This window comes from Sceloporus occidentalis, unplaced genomic scaffold (genome assembly GCF_023333645.1).
Source record: "Sceloporus occidentalis isolate IW3139 unplaced genomic scaffold, rSceOcc1.0.p SCAF_2, whole genome shotgun sequence".
Lineage (NCBI taxonomy): Eukaryota > Metazoa > Chordata > Lepidosauria > Squamata > Phrynosomatidae > Sceloporus > Sceloporus occidentalis.
This window is the reverse complement of record NW_028316982.1, coordinates 250,008,909-250,036,354: the sequence shown is the minus strand read 5'-3', so window position 1 is coordinate 250,036,354 and position 27,446 is coordinate 250,008,909. Positions and strand designations below refer to the sequence as shown.

General features: G+C 45.0%; 1 protein-coding gene across 5 annotated transcripts in view; it reads left to right on the top strand.

Annotated features, from left to right (window-relative positions):
• The first annotated feature begins 200 nt into the window (after positions 1–200).
• DDX10 (DEAD-box helicase 10) overlaps positions 201–27,446 on the top strand; it is a 230,579-nt gene continuing 203,333 nt past the window's right edge. For 4 of the 5 annotated variants that reach the window (XM_089512692.1, XM_089512693.1, XM_089512694.1 and 1 more), the window contains exons 1-6: positions 201–421; positions 13,851–13,911; positions 15,547–15,677; positions 17,183–17,341; positions 18,502–18,622; positions 20,750–20,939. In XM_089512692.1, the coding sequence (XP_089368818.1) occupies positions 221–421; positions 13,851–13,911; positions 15,547–15,677; positions 17,183–17,341; positions 18,502–18,622; positions 20,750–20,939 (863 nt within the window). In that variant the 5' untranslated portion in view covers positions 201–220. Of the gene's footprint in view, positions 422–499; positions 571–13,850; positions 13,912–15,546; positions 15,678–17,182; positions 17,342–18,501; positions 18,623–20,749; positions 20,940–27,446 lie in introns of those variants that run through there. The other variant, XM_089512696.1, reaches the window with a different exon arrangement.

The following is a 27,446-nucleotide window of genomic DNA, read 5'->3' as shown; positions in this document are numbered from 1 at the left end:
TCAACTCCCAGAAGCCTCAGCCAGCTTGGCCAACCGCCAGGAACTCTGGGAGTTGAAGTCCAAAATGATCTGTGTGACTAGAGCTTGTGAAGAGGAGGCCGGGAGTGACGTATTTTTCGTGCGCCGGCCTCCTCCTCCTGGGTCTACGTCATTTTCGCGCGCCGGAAGCGTGTCTCCCTTGCCCCACGCCGGCTGTGGAGGCAGCAGAGCATAGCGAGGCATGGAGAGCTTGGCAGGCTCCGTCTTCGCCTCCGTCCCGGACCCTGTGCGCAACTTCGAGCGCTGGAAGAAGAAGTACGACAAGCGGAAGGAGAAGCTGCGGAAGCAGCGCAAGGAGAAGAAGCAGCATCAGCATCAGCATCATCCCCAGGGGCCAGGGGAGAAGGAGGCCATCGCCGGGCTCCAGCGGCGCTACGCGGAGGTAAGGGCAAGGCCAGCGCCTCTGGGACCTCTCGCCACTGGCCAGGGATTGGAGCGCAAGGAGGAAGGACGGCGGTGCCTCGGAGCATGGGCAGAGGGCTAGGCGCTTACCTTCGAGCCCCCAGAAGCACTTCACTGCTTCATATATAAGTGTGTGGTTGGTGTGTGTATATATATATGTGTGTGTGTGTGTGTGTGTGTGTATGCATGTGTGTATATATATGTGTTTGTGTGGTGTGTGTATATATATATATATATGTATATATACACACACACAGTACGTGTGCCTGTTGCAGATATGTCTGTATATACTTATGTGTGTCTCTGTGTTGTATATATATATATATATATATATGTGCATGCATGACAGTATATATATATGTGTGTGTGTGTGTTTGTGTGTATATACATATAAATATTTCTGTATTGTATATGTATGTATATGTGTGTGTATGTGTGTATATATATATATGTATCTCTTTGTTGTATATATGTGTGTGTGTATATATATATATACATACATATGTGTGTCTGTTGTATGTGTATGCATGTGTGTGTATATGTATACATGTGTTTGTGTCTGTATGTGTGATGTGTGCATATGTGTGTCTGTGTTGTATATATGTGAGTGTATATTTATTTATGTGTGTGTGTGTTGCACATAGTCTGGGAAGGTCCTCGGGGAGTTTGCAGTTAATCTGGTCTTTAAAGGCTGCAATAAATTCCTCCCAGAGGACCAGAGTATTCGGGGTGGATTGTGTGGAAGTAGATGATCCCTTAAATAGATTGGACCCAAGCCATGTAGGGCTTTAAAGGTAATAACCAACACCTTGTACTGCGGCCGGAAACTAATAGGCAGCCAGTGGAGTGACTTTAGGATCAGTGTTATCCGGTCACTCCTAGAATTTCAGGTAACTAACCTGGCTGCCATGTTTTGTACTAATTGGAGTTTCTGGACTAGGCACAAGGGTAGCCCCATGTAGAGCGCATTACAGAAATCGAGTCGTGAGGTGACCAGTGCGTGTACTACAGTTTCTAGGTCTCTTACTTCTAGGAAAGGGTGCAGGTGGCGTATCAGCCAAAGCTGATAACAGTAATTCCCCTAGTAATTAATTATATAACCAAATGTGAAAGAAAACAATGATGTAAACTTAATTCTTGTGCAGATCTCCGACTATCATATAAAATATAAAATTATAGTCTGTAATGACATAGAATAGTCCAAATTATCCTTCAAACTGCAATTATTTTTGACATTCTACTTTTTATTTATCTAGAACACTAGTGTCTGTGCTTTCATGGTTAACATATTGAATAAATCGTATCAATTTAAATAAAGTGCATTTGGTTTAACTTTTCCTTTACTCTAGCTGACCTCGACTCATAGTGACCCTGTGGATGAGACATTTCTGAGCCCCTCTGTCCTGCTCTGGTCTTGTAGATTCAGCCCCATGACCTCCCTAATTGAGTGTAGCCATCTGGTTTTCCTCTCTTTCTACTGCTTTCTACCTTTACTAGCATTATTGTCTTTTCTAATGAGTCATGCCTTCCCATGATGTGGCCAAAGTACGACAGTCTCAGTGTTGTCTTCTTGGCTTCTAGGGAGAGTTAAGGCTTGATCTGTTCAAGGACCCATTTGTTTGTCTTTTTGACTGCCCATGGTATTCTCAGCATTCTTCTCCAGCACCACATCTCAAATGAGGTGATTTTCATTAATCCACTTCCTTCACTGTCCAGCTCTCACATCTGTTCATGGTAATAGAGAATACAATGGTATAGATGATTCTAATGTAGTGCTCTCTTATATGTCTTCACTCTTTATGATCTTGTCTAATTATTTCATGGCTTCTCTTCCCATTCCCAGTCTTCTTCTGATTTCTGGACTGCAATCTCCGTTTTGATCATTGTTTGATCCTAGGTATGGGAAATCTTTTACTATTTGAATTTTTTTGTTGTCTAGGTAGAATTTGTGTAGGTTTTCCGTGACCATTATTTTTTCTCTTTAGGTTCAGCAGCAAGCCTGCCTTTGCATTTTCTTCCTTGACCTTCTTTAGTATATGTTCTAGGTCTGTGATATTTTCCGCAAGTACTATGGTGTCATCTGCTTATATTAGATTAGTGCTTCCCCAAACTTTATTTGGGCTACCACCCTCTTTCCTCTTGGCTGACAACCCTAGTGCCCCCTATATTTCTTGATATCAGACCTACTATACTATTGAACATTCAGAATAACCAGTCTCAGTTGCTGCTTCCTTTGTTGCCCGCTCACCCTGGGAGCAATAGCTGTGTAGCTCATTGAGCAGTGATTAAGAAGCTTCTCCCCAGTGTCAACTTGACCTTTAGAGTCATCCATAGCGTTTCATGATCTATGCAGTCAAACGTTTGTTATAGTCTATAAAGAACATGCTCATATTCTTTTAGAATTCCTTGCTGCATTCTGTTAGCCAACATATGTTTGCAATGTGGTCCTTAGTGTCTCTACTTTCCTTGAACCCTCTTTGGACCTCTGGGATTTCTATCTCCATATATGATTGGGGTCTATGTTGCAGGAATTTGAGTATAATTTTGCTTGTGTGGGTAATTAATGCTATAGTTGCTGCAGTCTTTTGTGTCTCTCTTTTTTGTGAATAGAGATATATACTGAATCATTTTCAGAGCCCATTGGGTCAAATCTGTCAATTTTTAAATAGCTATCTGTTTTGTTTGTATCTATCTGCTCTATGAAGCTTTTAATGTAAAAAATTGAAGCTAGTTAGTCCTGTGTGGGTACAAAAGTTGTTCTATCTGGTCAAAAGATAAAAGCTTAGTCTGATAAAAAATCCATACATCTGCAACATCTAAGGAGGTGTTGAGCTCACTTAGGCGTTTTACAGACCACCCAAAAGGGTGGTCTGCCACCGCCCTTCTATGCTGTGCGAGGGAACCGCAGCAGACAAACCGCGTGGTTCCCTGGTGCAGCAAAAAGAAGCCGCAAAAAGCGGCTTCTTTTTCTGGCACCGTTGTGACGCCACAAGGGTGCCAAGACATCTGTATAGGGCGCTGCCATTTTGACGTCCTCGTTACGTGTGAGGGGCAAGGCACGTGAGGAAGCGCCGCCCCTCGCGCATAACGACGACGCCAATTGGGGCCGTCTGGAACGCGCCTTAGTCAGGTTTTCAGTTTAGAAATTCAGTTTAGAGAGATGGAGAAGGTGTTTCTGTGGAGCCCTGGATCATGTAGCATGGAGGGGTTACTCAATCTTTACCCAACCAAATTGCCAAATTACATTTTTAGTTTGCTAGATGACAATATGACCATCAAGTTTAGTAATAAACACAGTGTTGTTGTTGTTAACTGCCTTGGAGATGACTGTAGCATTAATTTCCAATTCAAGCAAAATTATGCTCAAAATCCTGCAACCCTGTGAAAGAGCCTCTCTGTCCTCAACTGCTCTGCTCAGGTCCTGCAGGTTAGGGCCATAATCTTGATTGAATCTGTCCCTCTAGTATAGAGACTTTGGCGGGTTACAGACCGCGAAAAGCAGCGGTCTGCTGCTGCCGCCGGTTGCAGCGTCCGGGAACCGCAGCAGCCAAACGGCGCGGTTCCCAGACGCTGCAAAGAAGGAGCACGAAAATCGCGCTCCTTCCTGGCCCCCGGATGTGACGCCGCGAGGCGCTAGTTGCGCACTCACGGCGTCATATCCGGGGCGTGATGTGCGGACGCAGAGTGTCTGCTACGTAAAGATGGCAGCGGCTGTGTGGAACGGCCGCCGCCATTTCGTACAGACTCAGTCCGTGCTAGGGTTAGGGGCGTCTGGAAGAGATGCCCCTTTCTAACCCTAGCACGGACTGAGTCCGTCCTAGGGTGCCCGTCTGGAACGGGCCTTCCTCTCTTTCTACTGCCCTTCATCTTTCCTAGCATTATTGTCTTTTCTAGTGAATCATGCTTCATGTGATGTGCTTTATGTATGACAGCCTCAATTTAGTCATCTTGTTTTAATAGGGATAGTTCAAGACTAATCTGTCCTGGGACACATTTGTGTCTTTTTTGGCTTTAAACGGCATCCGCAACACCCTTCTCCAGCACCACATCTCAAATGAGTTGATTTCTATTTATTGGTTTTCTTCACTGTCCAGATCTCACATCCCTATATGGTGATGGGAAATACAATGGGTTGGATGACTCTAACTTTAGTGTAGTTTTATATCTATGCACTTTAAGATCTTGTCTAGTTCTTTCATAGCAGCCCTTCTCAATCCCAGTTTTCTTCTGATTTCTTGATTGTAATCCCTGTTCTGATCAATGAAGCGTTTTCAGGGGTAGCTGTGTTGGCCATATAGCAAAGTATAATAACATCCACAATTCACAAAACAGTGATACATTTATTCAGCCAACAAAAAATCTCAACTATTTCAGTTTCATCATCATAATCATCTTGCCCTTTCCCCAAAACTGGGACTCAGGGCAGCTTACAATATTAAAAAAAAAGTACAATTAAAAGCATACAAAAAAGATACATTAAAGTAGAATTAGATTATTACAATATTAAAACAAATTGCACATTAAAAGAATACAATACAGTTAAAAAGGTAAAAATGGCCCCATACAGACTGCCAAAATAAAGCTGCTTTGGGTCACTTTGGAGGTATGCTGTTTAAACGATGCATGTGTCCTAAGAATCCAGAAGTTGCGCCAAAGATGCGCTCTGGTCCTTATGACTGGATTGTGGCTTTGGCACGGCTTCTGGCCTCTTAGGACACATGCATCATTTAAACAGCATACCTCCAAAGAGACCCAGAGCAGCTTTATTTTGGCCTGTCTATATGGGGCCAATGTTTAAGACACTTTAAAACAACATGACACCCCGGCCCATTCTTTAAAACCCTTCTGTTTTAAAAGCCTGTCTGAACAGGATAAAAGTCATTGTTTAGATCAGGGAAGTATGGCCCATCTCCAGGATGATTTTGGACAGCATCTCTCATAATCTCCCTCCATTGGCCTGATTGGTTAGGACTGATGTGAATAGGTAAGGTAAGTTGGAGGAAACACAGAATGATAATTGCTGTGGTGGGAATACAGCATAGCACATAAACAACATAGCACATAAAAGGCCCTCAAAGGCCTGCTGAAATATGAAGGTCTTCACTGCCTATGAAGGGATAGCAAAGAGGTTGCCTGTCTAACCTATTTAGGAAGGGAGTTCCAGAGGCTGCTCCGTACTCCCATCAACATAAGTAGCCACCTATCTGGAAATAAATTCTTTAGATAACTTGAACCTGAGTCATGCATAGCAAGCTAGTACGTCACAGAGAAGCATATTCTGGTTGGACTTCTATCTTGAGGAAGATGGTAGTGATGAATGGTGTCAAGAAACTGGATAGTGAAAATTTCTTCTTCTTTTATAGTACTGGAGCTTGTAAAGGGAGAAGGTGAATGGAGGAAGATCCAAGATAGACAAAAGGAAGTTCTTTATATAGCATGCATTAGAGCTGCATCTATAAAGCAGAATCTACAAAGCAGACACTGCTTGAACTGCCATGGCTCAATGCTGTGGAATTCTGGGATTTGTAGTTTTTTGAGATAGTTCTCTGTCAGAGCTCTGGTGCCCCAATAAACTATGAATCCCAGGGTTCTATAGGATGGAGCCATGACAATTAAAGCAGTGTCAAACTGCATTAATTTTGCAGTGTGGCAGCAGGCCAAAGTGGTGGAATTTGCTGCCATAAGATGTAGTGTTGGTCATCAACTTGGATGGCTTGGATGGGGCTTGGATTTGTGGGTAAATTGCTAGTCACAATGACTATCTCCTGCCTCCAGGATCAAATGCAGTGTGCCTATCAATAACGATTTCTCAAAAACATGAGCAGAAGAATGATGTTGTGCTTCTAAACTGCTTTGTAGGCTTTCAGTGGGCACATAATCAGCTACTGTGGCAATAGGATGCTGGACTAGATAAGTCTTTAGTGTGAGCCAGCAGGACAGCTCTCATGTTCTTGTTGAATCGGCTGTTGTGGCAAAGAGGATGCTGGAGTAGACGGGCCTTGGTTTTAATCCAGCACAGCTGCTCTTATGTTTTCTGCACCCAGCTTTTCCTGGACAGTATATGTCCATGGCAGAAAAGAGTTTGCCAGTCTGTATGCCAGCTGTCTGACACACAAAAACATTTATCATCATTTATTAAATGTTTGCTGTTTACCAGAACCCCACTTGCTTAGTGGAAGGTTGCACTGATGGAAGAGTTATTACTGCTATTATTCCAAATATCACTGCATTATGTTTTATAAAATGGTTTCCGTTTCTCTCTGCATTTGAAGACATTATTCTTATTTCAAAACCATTTTTTTTCCTCAGCCAATTTTTAAGTGCTGCTTTTGAAAGTTAACTAAAATGGTGTACCTAATTGGCATTTGATGACTATGTTACATGGCGCTGATAGGATTTTTAATCAGTGGTATCTACAGTGCATTGAAAAATCAGCAGTGTACAAAAATGGCAACTGCCTTTAATTTATATGCGTGTCCTTATTTCAAGAGTGGCAATGATTAGACAATTTCTTATGAAGATACAGCTGCAATATTTGAGAGCTCTAACTGAGACAGGTCTGCAATCAGTTTTTATCACTGTATTTAGGCAGACTGCTAATGGAAAATTAGATTGAGGAAAAATAGACTAAATATGCTGAAATATGTTCCTCTTTAATATGTAAGTGTCTACATTCTATTATCCTTCTAGGGAGCTGGACATACTGAGGTTGGGTGCCATTACACTGTATATTTAGGTGTTTTTCATAGTTTTAAAGTGAAATGTTTATGTTTCATTAAGAAATAGGGAACAGGTGGTATTCAGGAACAAAGGGAAGGTTGTATAGTATCCCCTGTGATTCAGACAACAGCAGTTCTTTTTGTTTTTATTATATTTGTTTATATCCCACCCAAGATGGGCATGCAAAGTGGCATACAGTTTTTTTTAAAAAAACAGTACATTTATACACAGTTTCAAGCATCCACGGCTTAAAAATATTTTTTAAAAGTATAAATTCCAAATAACAAACCATGATTTTCCATTATATATAAAGGACACCATTTTGCTATGCTATTATAGTTAAGGGGACTTCAGCATCCATCGATTTTGAACCCAGGGATTACAAGGAACCACTGTACTGTACAACTAAAAGCAAAGAAAAAATTAACATTAAAATAGAATTAGACTAATCACAGTATTAAAACAGTTCAGGTCTACACTTAATAAAACGTAGTTACAAAGATTTTAAAAAATGATTAAAAACACCTGAGTTTAAAACAATACAGTATCCCTTAATCTGCTCTTTAAATGTTTTCCATATTAAAAGCCTGTTGAAATAAAAAAACGTTCTGTCTGCCAACACACAGACAACAAGGAGGGCCCATCCTGGCCTTCTGGAGAAGAGAGTTTCATAGTCTAGGGCAGTGATGGCAAAACTTTTAGGGGCTGAGTGCCCAAACTAAAAGGTTTTCCGGCAGTGGGTGTTACCCAGTGTCGGGAGCAGGGTTTCCCCCTCTGGGGAGTGGGACTGCCAGGGTGGGACTTCTTTCCCTGCCCTCCTGGACTTTCATCTGCCTCGTCCAGAGACAGCTGAAGGCCTGGAGGGGTGTGGGGGCAAGAAGAGGAACAGGCGTGCATCTCTTCCTCCTGCCCTGTACTGTCCCCATGCTCCACCTGCATCCGGAGAGGCAACTGCAAGCCAGGGAGGGTCCCCCTGTGCCATCCCCGGGATCCATGTGCCTCTGGAGACAGCTGGAGGGAACTTGAGGCTGGGAAGGGTTGGAAAGGAGAAGGAACAGCCACACACCTTTTACTCCTCCTCCCCCGTGCCATCCCCAGGCTCCAGCTGCCTCCAGAGAGGCAAGTTGAGGCTGGGGAGGGTCTCACTACGTCAATCTCGGCCTCCAGCTGCCTCCAGAGAGGCAACTGGAGGCCGGGGAGGGTCCCCCCACGCCATTCCCGGGCTCCAGCTGCCTCCAGAGAGGTAACTGGTGGCTGGGGAGGGTACCCCCGCATTGTTGCCAGGCTCCAGCTGCCTCTGGAGAGGCAACTGGCGGCCGTGGAGGGTCAGAAAGGAGGAGGAACAGGCACACACCTTTTTCTCTTCCTCTGCCAGCACCATTCCCATCCTGCAGCTGTCTCTGGAGAGGCTACTGGAGGCCAGGAAGAGTTGGAAAGGAGGAGTAACAGGCCTGCGCCTCTTCCTCCTCCTCTACCCGTGCCATTCCTGGCTTCCAGTTGCCTCCGAAGAGGCAACAGGAGGCCAGGAAAGGTCAGGAAGGAGGAGGAACAGGCACATACCTCTTCCTCCTCTTCTCCCCTGCCATGTGACAGGGAATATGACATCCTGTGCCATCTCTGACACACTTTCCATTGGTTCGCCAACATGGGTCTAGGAGCAGCCATGGAGAAGGACCTATCTTGTGTCCCCACCTCTCCTGATGATTTGAGGACCCAAACTGGCTCATAAGTGGAGATACGGGCTGTCAGATAGCCTGGAACTAAGCCATATAGTGTTATCAGATGTTGGTATTGCATTTTCTAGAATTGTCCCAGAACCATTAGACAGATGTCCTTACCTTTTAGATAGGCGAAGACACATATTGTAGTATCCTCTCCTTACTAGGGATGCATTCACACTGCAAAAATACTCCGGTTTGACACCACTAACAGTTATGGCTCAATGTTGTGGAATTCTGGGATTTGTAGTTTATTGTGGCCCCAGATCTCTGATAGAGAAGTCCAAATGTCTCACAATACTACAGTTCACAGAATTCCATAGCATTGAGCCATGGCAGTTAATGTGGTGTCAAACTGGATTATATCTGCTGTGCAGATGTAGCCTAGATCAGCAATCCCTCTTCTGGTCAGTGGTAAGATTGGCTGGTTAGTTGCTACTTTTTGAGGGCACCTGGCATGCTTTCAGGATAGTAACCTCCAGCTCTTCCTCACCTAATAATAATAATAAAATAATAAAAATTTTATTTGTATACCGCCCTTCCCATTATCATGGCGGTGAACAACAGGATAAAACAATACAATATCAACTACATATCAAAAACAGACAATGCAATACAATACAACTATTAAAACCAATATTAAAACCCCTTAAGCCAGCTACCCTTGCTGTCAGTGAGGGGGACTAGCTGAACTTGTATTGGGGAATGCTGATTGGAACAGGAAGGTTTTCAGTTCCTTCCTGAACTGGGCCAGGGAGGTGGCCGAGCGGAGCTCAGTGGGCAGCGTATTCCAGAGGGTCGGGGCGACGGTGGAATATGATCTCCTTGTTGTGGAGACTAATCTGGCCCCTGGAACCCTCAGTAGTTGCTGCCCAGATGTTCTGAGGGTGCGGGGCGGAATGTATGGGGAGAGGCGGTCCTCAAGGTATCCTGGGCCCAAGCCATGTAGGGCTTTATAGGTTATAACCAACACCTTATATTGCGCCCGGAAGCGGATGGGCAGCCAATGCGGATTTTTAAGTACCGGTGTAATATGACTGGTCCTGGACGTGCCAGTGACCAGTCTGGCTGCCATATTCAGTACCATTTGTAGCTTCCGGGTATGGTACAGGGGTTGCCCTATGTAGAGCGCATTGCAGAAATCCAATCGAGAAGTTACCAGAGCGTGTACCACCGTTTCAAGGTCCCTCTGGGCCAGGTATGGGCGCAGCTGGCTAATAAGCCGAAGTTGATAACAGGTGCTCTTGACCGTTGCATTCACCTGAGCTGTAAGGTGAAGGGACGAATCAAGAAGCACCCCCAGACTGCGCAAGGAGTCCTTCACAGGAAGCGTGATCCCGTTCAGGACAGGTGGAACCACCACCATTCCTGGACCAGGGGAACCTATCACAAGTACCTCCGTTTTCTCTGGATTCAGACTGAGTCGGTGTTCCCTCATCCAGCCCATTACCGACTCCAGACAAGCCACGAGAGGAGAGACGCCATCCTCAGTCACTGCATCAGTCGGAGACATAGAGAAAACTATTTGGGTGTCATCAGCGTACTGATAACCCCGCGCCCCATGTCTCCGGATGATCTCTCCCAGCGGTTTCATGTAAATGTTAAATAGCATGGGAGACAGAATGGCTCCTTGAGGGACCTCAGTTGTGAGTGCCCTCTTATCGGAGCACACGTCTCCCAGATGCACCATCTGGAACCTCCCAGAGAGGTAGGACCGGAACCACTGGAGCGCAGTGCCCCCGATTCCCACCTCTGCCAGGCGTCCCAGAAGGATACCATGGTCTATGGTATCGAAAGCCGCTGAGATGTCCAAGAGCACCAGCAGGGACACGCTTCCCCTGTCGATGCCCAGACGGAGATCATCGACCAAGGCGACCATGGCCGTCTCAACCCCGTAGCCCGCCCGAAAGCCAGTTTGAAATGGGTCCGGATAATCCGTTTCATCCAAGACCGATTGAAGCTGGATTGCAACCGCCCTCTCGATCACCTTCCCTAGAAATGGCAGCAGTGAAACTGGCCGATAATTACTATGTATCAGGGGGTCGAGGGAGGGCTTTTTTAACAGCGGTTTTATAGTGGCCAATTTCAAGCTGGATGGAAATTGCCCATCCCTCAGAGATGTATTAATAATCCGGTGTAACAGCGAGGTTACCACCGGTCCCCCCTGGGCCGCCAGCCATGAGGGGCAGGGATCGAGAGAGCAGGTTGTCTTCCGAACGCTTCCAAGGATCTTGTCCACTTCATCGGTACTAACCAACTCAAACTGATCCAGTTTAATGGAGTCCACGGAGGCTCTGGATGCCTCTACCCTTGGTTCTGCCCTAATGCCAGCGTTAAGACCTTCGCTTATCCGAGAGGTTTTATCCGCGAAGAAGTTGTTAAATTGGTCACAGCAGGCCTTAGAAGGTTCAAGGATCTGGTTCAGGGTGGGAGGGAGCTGAGTTAGCTCCCTGACCACCCTGAACAACTCTGCTGGACGCGACTCCGCGGATGCGACACGAGCACCATAGAACGAGTTCTTAGCTGCTCGTATCGCCTCTCCATAGTCCTCCAAAAGGCGGTCTAGGAGAGCCTTGTCGGCTAAGTGTAGCTGTTTCCGCCAGCGGTGCTCTAGCCGTCGCAGGACCCGCTTCCTTGCCCGGAGGTCTTCCGTATACCAGGGCTTACGTTTGGAAGCGGGCCTGAGAGGGCGCTTGGGAGCGATACTGTGTATAGCCCTGGAAAGACCGGTATTCCAGATACCAGTCAGGGCATCAACAGAATCGCCGTCATTTCCAACCATGTTCCCCTCTAAGGCTTCTTGGAACCTTTTGGGTTCCATCAGCCTTCGAGGGTGGACCATCCTAATAGGTCCACCACCCCCGGGGGGGATCTGGGTAGAGGCCTTGATTTTTGCCTCCACGAGGAAATGATCCGTCCATGACAGGGGGGAAATATTGGTTATTTCCGCCCACGGATTTTCCGCATCCGTGCAAAAGACCAAATCCAGTGTATTACCCGCAAAATGCGTTGGACCCGAGATCAACTGGGACAGGCCCATGGCCACCATGGTATCCATGAATTCCCGAGCCGCACCGGTTGGAACATAGTTGGCCGCGAAGGGGATGTTGAAGTCACCCAGGACAAGCAGCCTGGGTGTTTCCAGCATCAGCTCCGCTACCAACTGTGTCAGCTCGTTAAGGGAGTCCGCTAGCGCACGGGGTGGCCGATACACCAACAGAATCCCTAGACTGTCCCTAGTCCTCAGGGTCAGGTAAATACACTCAATAAAGGTAGTTTGACGGATGTGGTTCCTAGTGAGAGACAAGGTGTCCCTATGTACCAAGGCCACACCCCCCCCCGCCCACCTAACCTGGTCTGGTCCTTCACCGAGAACCCGGCAGGGAGGGCCTGTGCCCACACAGCGTCTCCCTCAGGCCCAAGCCAGGTCTTGGTAATGCAAGCCAGGTCGCATTTCCTGTCCTCTAGCAGATCGTAAATTATGTGGGTCTTATTGTTAATTGACCTGGCATTGCACAGGAGCAGCGATAGGGTTTGTGGCATGGTTGGAATGATCCTCAGGTCCCTTTGGTTGGGAGGGGGACAGGAAGGGGAGATAGATATGACACATCGATCTCGCCTTCCTCTGTAATGCAAGCCCCTTCTCCCACCGCCATACCTCCCCCTGCCCCACACTGCCTCAATAGGAGCTCCGCGCAAGCAGATGTTACCCTCCTCCTCCCCAGCCAAAGCTTTCCCCACGTCCATATCCTCCCCCTCTTCTTTCCCAGCAACTGGAAGAGCAGAGGTCAGACACTGCAGACATCCTCTGCTCTAAGGCTGGCATGGACACTCTCCTTCAGCCCTACGCAGCCAAAATTCCGCAGCTGCGCAGTTGCGGAGCTGCGGAGTCCTCTATACACAGTCCGTGGGCGGCCTCCCTGGGGCGGTGCGCAGATGCGCACCTCCGACACCCCAGAGAGAGCCGCCCGGCAGCAGCGCAGCCCCTAGCACAGAGTCCGGTGGCAAAAAGGAGGCGTGACGAAGGAGGAGTCCAGCGAGCTGGCTTTCAGCGTGCCGCTGCCCCGACACGCCCCCTCGCTCCGCCTTCCTCCCAGGTGACCCGAATTCGGCCCTCCGGAGCCGCTTTAGAGCTGCTGGTAGACAAACTGGAGGTCCTCCAAACACAGTCCGTGGGCGGCCTCCCTGGGGCGGTGCGCAGATGCACACCTCCGACACCCCAGAGAGAGCCGCCCGGCAGCAGCGCAGCCCCTAGCACAGAGTCCGGTGGCAAAAAGGAGGCGTGACCTAATTTTCCTCTTCTGGATTAAGAGAAGCCAGTCTTTGAAGTGGATGTATGATTTGACCTTGCATGGCCAAGAGTCTCCAGGTACTTTGGATACCCAGCTGAGAAAGTGATGGGGACTTCTGTGTAGCTGCCAGGATGATCTCTTTCCATTTTTACATTTTAAGATGAAGGCTGACCACTCACCACAGGGAGTAGTATTGCCAAAAATTGACATGAGGTGTAAAATATTTCTTTAAAAGCAAAAGCTGGAGTTCTTGATCTTTCATTTGCATGGCCCTGTTAGTGAACTGCAATAATGTAGTTTTTAAGTTAATCTGTTTTATAGCAGACCAAATTAGAAGTGATATGCACTATTTGGTTAATGATTTATACGGTACTACAGCTAATGCTGTAAACTCAACTGAATGTGAGGGGACTTACTAAACCACAGGGAGACTGCTTATCTCAGCTTATGACTTTTTATATGTAGTGTTATGACATGAACAGCACACTTTCATCTGATAGAGTAATAACAACAACTCAATTGCTCATGCTAATTCAACATAATTTAGCAATACAGAAGGGATTGCAGGATAAAGTATCCTTTTTTTACAATAATGTTAAAATTAACCCTCCATGAGATTCTTTGATATTTCACTTAGTATTTTAAAACATAATAAGCTGTTTTCTTTGCCTGTTTTCAGATCAATGCAAATGAAATTGTAAGGTTTTCAGATTTCCCACTATCCAGGAAGACACTGAAAGGTAAGCACAGTATTTTTATTCATTTTATTTATTGGGACTTTCATTTATTCCATCCCTCTCCAAGTGAGGTCTAGATAGCATTTTAGCTCTCATCTCTGCACTTTCGCTTCAAAATAATCCTTGAGGTAGGCCAGAAAGAGAGTTTGTGTTCATGGTTTCATAGTTCAGTGGAAACCTGAATCTGGATCTCCCAAATACACTGATTTTTACTTTTCCTAGCTTCTTTTGGCTGCCTTGCTAATATGTTATTATTCCACCATTCTAACTAATTCTGTGTCAGTAGAATCCCATCCAGTGCTATATTTTCCATCCCACAGTTATATTTTCTACATAGAATCATTTTCCATGTAGTCTTGCACGAATGCATGTTCAGTTTGTTAAACTTGACAAATAAGCAGACCTGTTGGTATTTTTGGGTCCTAAGACACATTATGGATCAACCCACCCAATAAAAACAAGAACACTGAACTGGAAACAGCTACAAGTCTGTTCCTAGTTTCATAAAAATGGTGAGGGGAGGTTAACAAGGCAGACTGGGATGTGCACCTTGTTTCGAAGGGATACTGCCTTTCCTGCAGGTTTTCAAGTGTGACAGTTAGCCTTTTATTGTCAATTTCTTTCTCCTCATGTCTAAAGGTTACAACCATGCTGTGGAATAGGGTGTGTTGCTCATCCTTGATATAGGCTGCATTTGCACTGCAGAAATAATACAGTTTGACACCACTTTAACTACCATGGCTTAGGTCCAAAACACACTGCAGTAATAATCCAGTTTGAGACCGCTTTAACTGCTGTAGCTCAATGCTAGGTAACATTGGGATTTAGCCTTCCTTGTCAGAGTGCTTTGGTGCCACAATAAACTACAGTTCCCAGAATTCCCTAGCACTGAGCCAGGGCAGTTAAAGCAGTCTCAAACTGGATTATTTCTATAGAATTCTAGGAACTAGTTTTGTGAGACATTTAGTCTCCTCTGTCAGAGAGCTCTGGTGCCACAACAAACAAGTCCCAAGGTTCCATGACATTGTGCCATGGCAGTTAAAGTAGTGTCATACAGTGGTACCTCGGGATACGAATTACCCAGGTTACGAAATTTTCAGGATACGAAAAAAACCCATAGGAAATTATTGTTCCGGGTTAAGAAAGTTTTTTCGGGTTACGAAAAAACTTTTGGTGCTTTTCTGCGCGATTTCACAGCAAATCGCGGCTTTTCCCCATTAGCGCCTATGGGGATTCGGCTTGCGAAAGCCTTTCGGGTTACGAAATTGACAGCGGAACGAATTAATTTCGTAACCCGAGGCACCACTGTACTACATTATTTCTGCAGTTTGGATGCAGATATAGGCCTCAAAGGTGATTTTTAACAACCATTTAAGATTCACAAATGGAATCTGATAGTAGACTGAACTCAACAGTTTCTTTAAATCTTCTTTTGAATGGAGTGGAATCCAGGTATTATCACTCTTGTTGGGAGAATCTTCTTGTGTGAATAGTAGCCTATATGTGGAACTTCTTCCCCCTCAATGACCTCTTCACAAGTGTTTTTACTGTGTTGAAGTGATTAATCTGAGTGCCCCCTTCGTATAAATGCCTGATTGCAAGTGTGTTAAACCAATATTGTGGTCTTCTGTATACCAGGTTTGCAGGAAGCCCAGTATCGTATGGTTACTGAAATCCAGAGGCAGACCATAGGTTTGGCATTACAGGGTAAAGATGTTCTGGGAGCGGCAAAGACAGGATCAGGCAAAACTCTGGCTTTTATTGTACCTGTAAGTACTGAATCTCCTTTCTGCTTTTCCCGCTATAAAGTTATATTTGTTGAGTTTTTGTTAGTAGGGGAAGTAGACAAAAATAATTTGTCTGGAGAATGCTTTGGCTCCAGAATCTGCCATAGAACTTGCATTTGACCTTGTTACACAGAGGTGGGGAACCTTTAGCATTTCATATGTTTTGAGCCCCATCTTTCACAGTCTTTTATCATTAGCCACGGTGAGTAGGTCTGATGACAGTTTTAGGCCAAAGCCTTTGAAGAGTCAAAGATTTCCTACATCTGCTGTAATAGATAGTCTTAGGCAGAAAGGATAAAGTGACTATGGCCCGATCTAGACGGGCCTATAGTGCGCCCTCGTCACATGCTAGGGCTTGGCTGAGTGCGCACCGCCCATACGTGCCTCACCCCTAGCACGTGACGAGGGTGTCAAAATGGCAGTACCCTGTGCACACGGCCATTTTGACGTGACGGATGTTTAGCATCCGCACGTCAAGCCCCCTTGTGATGTCACAATGGCGCCACAGAAAGAACCCGCTTTTTGTGGGTTTTTCCTGTGTGAGGGAGCCATGCGGTTTGTCCACTGCGGCTCCCACGTGCAGCAAAACAAGGCACCGGCAGAGTGCCCTTTTTGGGTGGTCTGTACCCCGCCAATATTTATGATGCTTGTGCTGACCAAAATGGTAAGCTGTATCAGATATGTCAAGCTACATAAATTGTAGAATTATAGCCATAACCTCAATTAACCGAGTAGGAAAGGGCTTCTTTGTCAGAAAGTCTTATTATGACCATCCAGTCCCTCTTTTCTCTTTGTCCTCTCGCTAGTTGGATTTTTAAAACAACATTGACATTGGGAGAGTAGTGAAGGAGGGTTAGAGGAATACAGACCTCAGTGTCAGGTTGCAGGGTCATGCCCACTGTAAACAATGCTGGACTAATGGAAGCTTTGCATCCCACATGGACTACACAGAGGTTCTTCTCCTCCATATTGCTCAGATATGCTCGCAGTTAAGACCATGTAGTGTTAGAGTGCTTGGTGTGTGTGCCTAGGAGTTTTCTTTTTTGCTTCTAATGCCATAGGAATACATGCTTCCCTGCTTTCTTCTTCAAATATATGTTAGAATTGTGTTCTAGCATTTTGGTAAGCACAGCATTAATTATATACTCAGTGAGAGTGGCTACAGAATTTGGATTGAAGCTTTACTGAGGCCTTTAATTATGTGTGTTCCAAATAAAAGGATTGCAGATCAAACTGGCAGTCAACCCTCTGTTTTGTGGACAGCCAGAATGATTGTTTACAGTAGTTTTTCACTCATGGAGGACATTAATGTGCACCTAATCAGCACTGCATCCTGATCATATCTTGACATTCTTAAGCCCAAACACTTCTGTTTTTATTTTTGTTATATACTTTGCTGTTCACACACAGAGACATTTTCTAGTGTTTTAAAATGCTTGATGAAGACATTTGATGAGGTTACTAATTAGTGTTTTGTAACTACTCAGGCTCTGGAAATCTTATACCGAGAACAATGGACCTCCTTGGATGGGTTGGGAGTTCTGATAATCTCTCCAACCAGAGAGCTGGCATACCAGACATTTGAAGTTTTGCGTAAAGTGGGAAAAAATCATGACTTTTCAGCAGGTCTTGTTATTGGTGGCAAGGTAAGTCCCTATAACCATAAATAAGTATATTTTGACATTTTAGTGAGCTCTTGTATTGAGGGAGGTAAAAAGAGTACAGAGTTTGGAAAAGCTACTTTTTAGACTATAAGCCCCTAATTCCCACTTACTATGCTTAGTGCTAGAATTCTAGGAACTGCAAATCCAAAAAGGGTAAACTTTTCAAGCAATGCAGTGAATTGAAGTATGTGTTTAGAAGTGCTTGTGTCATTGCATTTTTATGTCATTTCCTGCCTTATTAGTGTTTTGTGCTTGGTGTCTTTAACGCTGCTCAGAAGAGCACCGGCCATTTAACATGGGAAGAAGCAAAATGCAGGTGAATGCATGGAAGTCCTTGCAAGCAACTGAATTTGGTGCAGGCAGGCACAGAAGAGGGAGTAATCCAATCTTACATTGGACATGTCTACACCAGTTGCTTATGTCCTGAACTAGCCCCAGGCCAACTATGATGATGACCATATGCACTGCTTAATTAGGTGCAACACTGTATTATTGTGCGCATGGGCCAGCCAGGCTGTCACTGTATCAACTTAGTGGTCCATCTCCCTTGATGCTACCATTTCATCCCCATCAGCCAAGCAACTCCTTGCGAGAGCCTTTATACCACCATTGTTTCTGCTAAGGTCAGGATGGGGTGCCCCACCTTGCCACTGTCCCCCTTCCTTGTTGATCACAGGGGCAACCAGTTCTGACCTCAGCAGAAGTGACGGTGACAACCAGGCTTTACATAGAGCTCCTGCCTGTGAGAAAGCAGTGGCCCCGAAAACAAGCCAACCCCTTTCCCTGTGCTACTCAGAGTGAGCAAGGGGGATGGCACAGCTCTTGGTGTGTGGACAATTGGATCAAACCAAATTGGACCTAATCCAGCTGTCCACATGCACAGTGAATCCAAGATCACTCATAGGTTTCCAGGAACCACTGGAGTTTTCCTCAACTTTGGTTAGTTCAGGGTAAAGTCAGGTTAAGGGCCAAAAACTGTGGTACCTCCCTGGAAGTAGCTGTACATTGTGAGGACTGCCAGTACCAGCTTTGGTGTGGTTACGGCATTTTTCACCAGTTTAGACAAGCCCAGAGTTCCCTATATGAGAGGATTATGTCCAGAAATGATAAATCCTAAACCTCAAATCTGTCTGATATTTCAGGACTTAAAACAAGAAGCTAGTCGAATCCACAATATTAATATTCTCATATGTACGCCTGGCCGACTACTGCAGCACATGGATGAAACATCGTATTTTTATGCTTCTGATCTGCAAATGTTAAGTAAGTAGAAAATATTGCCATTTTTACTGAGGAATCCAGATACGAAATTCTGTCCAAAATGTTTGCCGTCGAAGCCACTGTAATGCCCTTAAACTCCATTAAAACTCCAGTGTGCATACAGAGCTCTCTGTGAATAGGGACAGTTGCTTCTTTGTCAGGTAAAGCTTCTTTTATAGTAAGAACCTTTCCTTCAGATGAAAGTGAAAGGGAAGCATCTACTCATGCAGGTTAGTTATAAAATGTAATATAAAATGTCTCCCATTTTTTCTAATTAAATTTTTTATTGAGTTTAAAACACATAAAATCTGTAAAACAATGACAAAAACAACAACAATTAACTACAAGGGCCAAGAGTATGTATCTAATGAATAGTTATTCTGCAGCAGAATAAAAAAATTAGTTCTCAGCAAGAGCAAGAGAATCTTGCTTGTCAAGGTGTAGAGTGTCCATCCAGAGATCCATCTGTGAAGTAGGAGGTTGGATCTGGTGGGGAGTGATGATTAACATAGTCAATAAAGATCATCCAGTCTTCTTGAAATGTGTCAGTCCTTTTGTGGCCAATGCAAAACGTCATTGTAGCAGACAGTTTCTCCATCAACCACATACCCCAAATCCTAACTGACCAGTTTTCAATGGAGAGGTCATCTGACTTCCAACATTTGGCTACTTCTTATCTGGCAGTAGTAATAAGAAAAATGATCAGTTTCCTATGTTTCAAGTTATGTCTGTTCTATTTTATTAATTTTATTGTTCTGCATTTCTCGTTTTGCTCTTCAGTTGAAAAGTTGGGTCCATGGCAAGTTAGTTGAACTTAACTCCTACTGAATCAGTGGGAACAAAGTTGAACTACAATCAGACCAGTACAATTAAACCAAAGCTACAAAGTGATAAAATTCTTGATTTTTGTCAGGCTACTGGAGGTTTCTTTATATTTAGAATGTCATGGTACAAAGTTCCTCCTATCACTTGCTGCCCAGGCATACCACAAGGTTAAGTGACTAGGTCCTGGATTGCTGTACATTTTTGTATTTGCGGCTCCTGTGTCCAATGCCATCAAATCCCAGAATGTTTCCTGATTCCCTTTCAGAACAGGTCCCCTAAAGCAGGGGCCACAACAGCATGTTTAGAGAATGCACATAAATGGAAAGGTTTAAATGTGATGTTATTTTCTTAGCTGTTAGATAAAGCCTGGAACATCATGGTGATGAAGAAATTAACTGAAAAAGTAAGGGCTACTAGAGATAACCAAGATCACTTTAAATTCTATGAGACCTGGTACAAGTTTATCAATTATGCAAATAAAAATACTACTGTTCTCACTCCTCCTTTCGCACATGTTGATTTCTTTTCTTTTTTTCTTTTTAAAAACTTTATTGATTAAACAAACCAAATACATATAGCACATACCAATACATATCCAAGCGAATAAACTAACAGGGACGCAAAAGAAAAAAGAAAGAAAAAAAAAAAGAAAAAGAAAGAAAAAAAGAAAGAAGGAAAGAAAAAGAAAAGAAAAATAATATAAGAAAAAACATACCTATCTCACATGCTGATTTCTGAAAAGATACTCAGTTATAATTACTGCCATGTCATTTGGAGATTTCTTACTTGGATAGTTAGGAAGCTATAACTCAGTATGCATTGGTTCTAGTTATGTTTGTTTCAGTAAAAATTTTAAAAAAAACCAGTTAAAATAACACAGGGGGCACAGCAAAAATGGAGAAGATCCCAACAATAGAAAATGATTTACTATGGTCCAGTCCAGGATGAGTATTGATGTGGAGCTGTAAGTCAATAAGATGGGAGCAATGAATGAATGTTTTAATGCCAGACGTTGAAAAGTTTGTTTTTTGGACTACAACTCTTAAAATTCTTTAGCCAGCATAACCAATGGCCTTATTGACTGAAGGATTATAGGACTTGTGCTCCCAAAAGGTAGAGTTACTAAGCTCTAGATAATACTAACAGGTATCTTATTTTCATGTCATTTTTGGAGCTATACCTTTCGTGTTGTTAAGCCTCTAGTACCAATGTGGAAATTAGTCATGTTTTCTGTCTGATGGTTAGAAGGTTTTTATTTTTATTTTTTAAAAATGAATTCCCTCCAGCTGGCCTTTTTCATTTCAGTCCTTGATGAAGCTGACAGAATTTTGGATATGGGCTTCGCTGATACAATGAATGCAATCATAGAAAACCTTCCCAAGAAACGCCAGACACTGCTCTTCTCAGCCACACAAACCAAATCTGTGAAAGATCTGGCTCGACTGAGCTTGAAGGATCCAGAATATGTCTGGGTGCATGAGAAAGCAAAGTTCAGGTAGGAAAATCTCTGTGTATTTATTTAGTCTTTGAAGAAATAAAGGCTCTCTGCTATTTTTTTTTCTGTACCCATTTGTGGAAAGAGAAGGGGGGAAGTCCTATTATCTAGCCTGAAAGTTTGTGATAAAGTAGGCTGGAAAACTGAAGTGAGAGAGCATGCCTGCGTGGATATGCGCATGCGCACACACACAAAATAATAATAATCTGGCTGCTTGAATCATAGTCATAGAATTTTTTGCTTCAGTTACTCTACCATTTCAGGTAGTTTCTGTGCTACAATTCACTTTGATATACAACTTCTTTGGTTGTGAGATAGGGAGTGATCAGCTGAAGTAGGTATATAGAACAGCCAATTTCAAATAGATGAATGTGGCTCAACTGTGTTGATGTTGAAAAGGTCCAACTAATTTTTGATTTACGGTAATCCAGCTTTCCCACTCCCATCAGCTTCTGCATGTGAAAAGAAAAGATGTAGTGGAGATACAAGATTCTCTGTTATAATTTGTTTGAAAATAATTGGGTATCTGAAAGCATGAGCCAGTGGTCCTCAAACTGTGCTCTTCAAAGGATTTTGGACTTCAGATCCCAGAATCCCAGAGTATTGGCCAACATGGCTGAGGCTTCTGGTAGCTGAAGTCCAAAATCTCTTAAAGGGCACAGTTTGAGGACCACTTATGTATACTTACCAAAACTTCCTGAGACGGGGGAACCTTGAACTCCCAGTTCAAGTCTCATTGTATCCCAGCCCAGGCATGTTGTTTTGACACCTGAAAGAGAAAATTACACATGCACCCTTCTCAGGCCATTAAAAAATTAAATAAATTTGTTGCACATTCTCTTTGCTTGATAGTAGTTTTAGTTGTATGTGGTGTTTAGAATTGCAATCTTAGAAAAACAAGGCACATTAATTCATATGTGGTAGGAGTGTAAGAGCTAAAAAAAAATTGGAAATAACAAAAAACATATAGAGATAGAAGAAAAGTTAGATACTAAAATGAAAATGGACCCAACCACATATCTTTCGGGGATGATTAATGAAGAAGAATTAGGGAAAAAAAAAGGAAAATAATTTTTTATATGATAATAGCATCCAGAATTGCCTTTGTGAAAAAATGGAAAAGTAAAGAAGAACCAACTATACAGGAATGGCTAATAAAACTATGATATAATGGAATCAGACAAACTGATGTACCTGCTGAGAATTGAAACAAGAAACAAATATGAGAAAGAATGGTCAATACTAATTAGATACTTCTCACAAAGGTCAGGGGAAAACGGGACAATAGGTCTGTTAGAGATCAAATAGAGAAAGTATTTGATCTCTATCTAGTTGATAATATTGTCTAATGTGTTAAGGAAGAATAAAAGAAATGGCAGGGATACTCAATCACATTGTGGGACAGTAAAAGGGATTTATATGAATAAAATTCAGAATCGTTTAGTATGAAGATTAAATGAGTATTGTTTAATATGAAAATTAAACAGGAATTAGAAAGTCAGAAAAAGAGATGATATAATAGAAATATTCAAAGTGAAGGAGAGGAAGTCATTTTATGTTATGTCCTATATTAAATGTTTTATATGTGTAGTATTTAGAACAGTATATGTTTGATCTCTAGAATAGTTGTGATTGTTTTAGAATGTATCGAAGTTTTAATAATAAAATTATTTAAAAAAAGAATTGCAACTTTAGTAAATTCTGTGGAAAACCAAGCTTCTCTTTCAAGTGTTTCATCCTATCTTCATCCTTTGTGGTGTCCCTCACCTTTAAATGCATCTTGCAGGATTGATCTCTTCTATTTTCTTGATTCTTCAAAAGACAATTTCCCAGCCTAAAACAACCCCTCAATCATCAAAATACTTTTAAATTGCACTCTGCAAAGGCCCTTGGAGCACTGTTTGTAGTATTTTTTGTCAATTTTCCTCCCTCTGTTGGGGTTGGGATTTGAAGTGGGTTGATCTGGAGGGAGACACATTTGCCTCATTGACCACATTTGACCACTTTAATCAACATGGTTCTTTTCAGATTAATGAGCTCTGTTTTATTGGGTCAGTGGCTAACCTTTTAAAAAAGACTGGGGTACTGGGAACTAGCTGTTAATGGAAAAAATTCTCATATATTTGCAATGAGAAGAATGAATATCTTGCGCAGTATGACTTCCTGTTTGCTATAAATATCCATATTCTTACTTCCATAATTCTAGCGGAAGCAAGCTATGTTGGGGCTTTTAGGTGATCCTGTCCCTGTTCTCCGTAACCTCACCCAGTCTCCCTCCTGTCCAGCAATATTGATTTTAATGTGAAGTCGAAGGCTTTCATGGCCAGCATCCATAGTTTTTTGTGGGGTTTTCAGGCTATGTGGCCGTATTCTGGAAGAGTTTGTTCCTGGTTTTAGTTGGTAAGGATTGCAGCACCAGTACAGTATTTGCAAAGCAGTGAAGCAAATATTGTTATACTAGTTATTGAAATCATTACCATCATGACCAAGGCTTTATGAAAGAGAAATGTGGCATCACCATATCTGAACGCTTTGCTTCGTGCAACCAGAACGTTTACTTGTTTCCATATCTGGAAAATAGTAAACACATTTTTATTATACCTTGATTGAAATTTGGCAGGATTTCTGTGGCTGGAGAAAATGCCCTGGGAGATCAAATTTCTCCGCTGCACCTGTATTTTCTAATCTCTTCTGAACTTGAAATTAATACAGACCTCCTAATGTCAAAGGTCTTCTGATTTTGTACACATGCTTTGCAGGGTTTTACTCTTACTGATGAGAAAAGATTAATGTCGTTGCAATAGCACTCCTAGTTCCTTTGAAATATTCTAGCTTGAATTAGACATTTAAATGGAGCAAAAATAAATGGTGGTTTATGTTTTTCATTAGGAATTACTGTTTTGTGAAGTAGTATATCATTGGTTTACCAGAACAGGAAAAAAGGTTTCTAAGCAAGATTAGTACAAGGCAGCAGTGTCAGTTATGTAATTTACAGAGCAATATGCTGAATCAAATTACTACAAAACACTGTAAATGCAAAGCAAGTAACATCTTCAGTAAAGTGTTGGTAATATTTTCCACTGATTCCAGATTTAACAGTTGGATGATTCATGAAGAGGTTTGTATAGTTTTGGTGGGAATATAGATTGAACCTTTCTTCTCATTTTTTAAAAATGATGGCAATAATTTAAGGCATCCTCTCTGTAGCGTAACAACATTGTTGTGCATACCAATGTAAGGTTTGATTAGACTTCATCCTTGTTTAGTTTTGGTTTGCAAATTGTTTAATGTTGCTTTTTGTGATAATTCACTGGAAAAACATTCATTTTTTATGCAGAAAACTCACGTTTGGCCTATGACATCCTTAGTTAAAACTATCTCTGAGAAAGATGTTTACTTGAGATCTTGGAAAGTGATTGCTTGTCAGAGTGAGCAGTTCACATCTAGATAAATCAGTGAATAAATCTGCCTATGGCAGTTTCTTGTGTATAAATGCATTTTCAATAGGATTACAAAAGGGGGAAGTGGTGTGTGTGTGTGATTTTTTTAGGATAAAGCAGTCTGCTTGCAGGCCTTGGAAAGATTATGCCTTTGAACTAAAATTCTCATAATGCACTTGCCATGTTGTCAGAGATTAGGTGAGTGATAATCTCAAGTATTGTATCACTTTTAGTCTCTCTCACTAAGTAATATTTGAAAACTGTGAAAATCTTTGAGTTGAATTCAGTTGTGCCTCTGTACCAATGCCTGTGTGATTGGAGGATATTTATTGCTGTTATGTGTTAAATCAACTCTGAGAATCCTGTCCAAAGGAGATTTTTCCATTGCTTTCCTCTAAGGTTTAGAGTGTATGACTTGCCCAGTGGGTTTCCGTGACTGAGTGGGGATTTCCACCCTGGTATCTCAGAGTCCTAGCTCAGCATTCAAACCACTATGCCATGCTGGTTGAAATGGGAGACAATTGCTTTTCTATCGTTCCTACTTCCTCCACATCCCCTTTGGCTCCTGAAAATTCAGAACAATGGGAAGAGAAACTGGAGAGGAAAGAAGGAATTGGCAAAACTGGCCTTTTCTTACAAGTGGTCTCTAGTAGACCATATACTTGCTTCTGAATAGAAGAACTCTTTGTTGATGGAAGTCCATTATTGCATGTTGCCCCTTCTGGATTATTCCATGATCTGGTATTGCCATTTTATAATGGTAGCTTTTATGCATTTTTCCTTGAAAGCAAATAATACTGTACAGTGAGATTTACTGTATGTCAAGTCAGCTTCAGAGTTCAGCAGAAAGTCTGACACAAACTAGGTTCCTGATCCAGCCCAAAACTCCAATCCATTTATAGAATAGGAGTTATGACTTCTTTATCTCACCGGTGAACATAGTCAGATGCATGGAGAACTCATCCTTATGTTTAGGTTACAACTTCTAGAGTATTCAAATATGGTGGCCATTAGACATATTTAGGGTTGCCATAGTGCCGGACCTCGAAACCGGGAAAAATGTAGGACAAAATTTTCAAATGTAGGACACACAAAAAGTGTGTCCTACATTTGAAAATTCTGTCCTACATTTTACTGCGATCGCAGCGGAGGCCAAGCGGCAAGGGAAAGCCTCCACTTAAGGAGGCTTTCCCTCCCCGCCTGGGCCCCGCCACGATCGGAGGCCAGGATCGGGGCCTCGCCTCGTTCCTGGGACCCTCAGGGACCAGGAAGGAGGCGAGGAGGCCGGCGGCGATCGCCCCGATCCTCGCCTCCTTCTTGGCCCCCGCAGGGACCAGGAAGGAGGCGAGGAGGCCGTCGGCGATCGCCCCGATCCTCGCCTCCTTCTTGGCCCCCGCAGGGACCAGGAAGGAGGCGAGGAGGCCGGCGGCGATCGCCCCGGCCTCGCCTCCTTCTTGGCCCCCGCGGAGGCCAGGAAGGAGGCGAGGAGGCCGGCGGCGATCGCCCCGATCCTCGCCTCCTTCTTGGCCCCCGCAGGGACCAGGAAGGAGGCGAGGAGGCCGGCGGCGATCGCCCCGATCCTCGCCTCCTTCTTGGCCCCCGCAGGGACCAGGAAGGAGGCGAGGAGGCCGGCGGCGATCGCCCCGGCCTCGCCTCCTTCTTGGCCCCCGCGGAGGCCAGGAAGGAGGCGAGGAGGCCGGCGGCGATCGCCCCGATCCTCGCCTCCTTCTTGGCCCCCGCAGGGACCAGGAAGGAGGCGAGGAGGCCGGCGGCGATCGCCCCGGCCTCGCCTCCTTCTTGGCCCCCGCGGAGGCCAGGAAGGAGGCGAGGAGGCCGGCGGCGATCGCCCCGATCCTCGCCTCCTTCTTGGCCCCCGCAGGGACCAGGAAGGAGGCGAGGAGGCCGGCGGCGATCGCCCCGATCCTCGCCTCCTTCTTGGCCCCCGCAGGGACCAGGAAGGAGGCGAGGAGGCCGGCGGCGATCGCCCCGATCCTCGCCTCCTTCTTGGCCCCCGCGGAGGCCAGGAAGGAGGCGAGGAGGCCGGCGGCGATCGCCCCGATCCTCGCCTCCTTCTTGGCCCCCGCAGGGACCAGGAAGGAGGCGAGGAGGCCGGCGGCGATCGCCCCGGCCTCGTCTCCTTCTTGGCCCCCGCGGAGGCCAGGAAGGAGGCGAGGAGGCCGGCGGCGATCGCCCCGATCCTCGCCTCCTTCTTGGCCCCCGCAGGGACCAGGAAGGAGGCGAGGAGGCCGGCGGCGATCGCCCCGATCCTCGCCTCCTTCTTGGCCCCCGCAGGGACCAGGAAGGAGGCGAGGAGGCCGGCGGCGATCGCCCCGGCCTCGCCTCCTTCTTGGCCCCCGCGGAGGCCAGAAAGGAGGCGAGGAGGCCGGCGGCGATCGCCCCGATCCTCGTCTCCTTCTTGGCCCCCGCAGGGACCAGGAAGGAGGCGAGGAGGCCGGCGGTGATCGCCCCGATCCTCGCCTCCTTCTTGGCCCCCGCGGAGGCCAGGAAGGAGGCGAGGAGGCCGGCGGCGATCGCCCCGATCCTCGCCTCCTTCTTGGCCCCCGCAGGGACCAGGAAGGAGGCGAGGAGGCCGGCGGCGATCGCCCCGATCCTCGCCTCCTTCTTGGCCCCCGCAGGGACCAGGAAGGAGGCGAGGAGGCCGGCGGCGATCGCCCCGATCCTCGCCTCCTTCTTGGCCCCCGCGGAGGCCAGGAAGGAGGGAGGAGGCTGCAGGGAGACGGGAAGGTTGGCGCGGCTGCGCCCAAGAGGCGCCGCCTCCCTGCAGCCTCCTCCGCCTCAGGCCTCGCTGCCCTCCTTTTCCGTCCCGACTCCCAGGCCTCAGAAAGGCCTTGGAGCAGCGGCGGCGGCGGCGGAGGTGGCCGCGGTGGGCGGGGCCGTCCCGGTTTGGGCGCCAAACCGGACCGGGACCGGGATGGCACCGCCCAAACCGGGATTGTCCCGCCGGGGGGCGGGATATGGCAACCCTAGACATATTGGCTAGGGGATTCTTGGAATTGTAGTCCCTCCATTCTTTCCCAAGTTCTGAAGGAACCTTTGTTTATGTGCT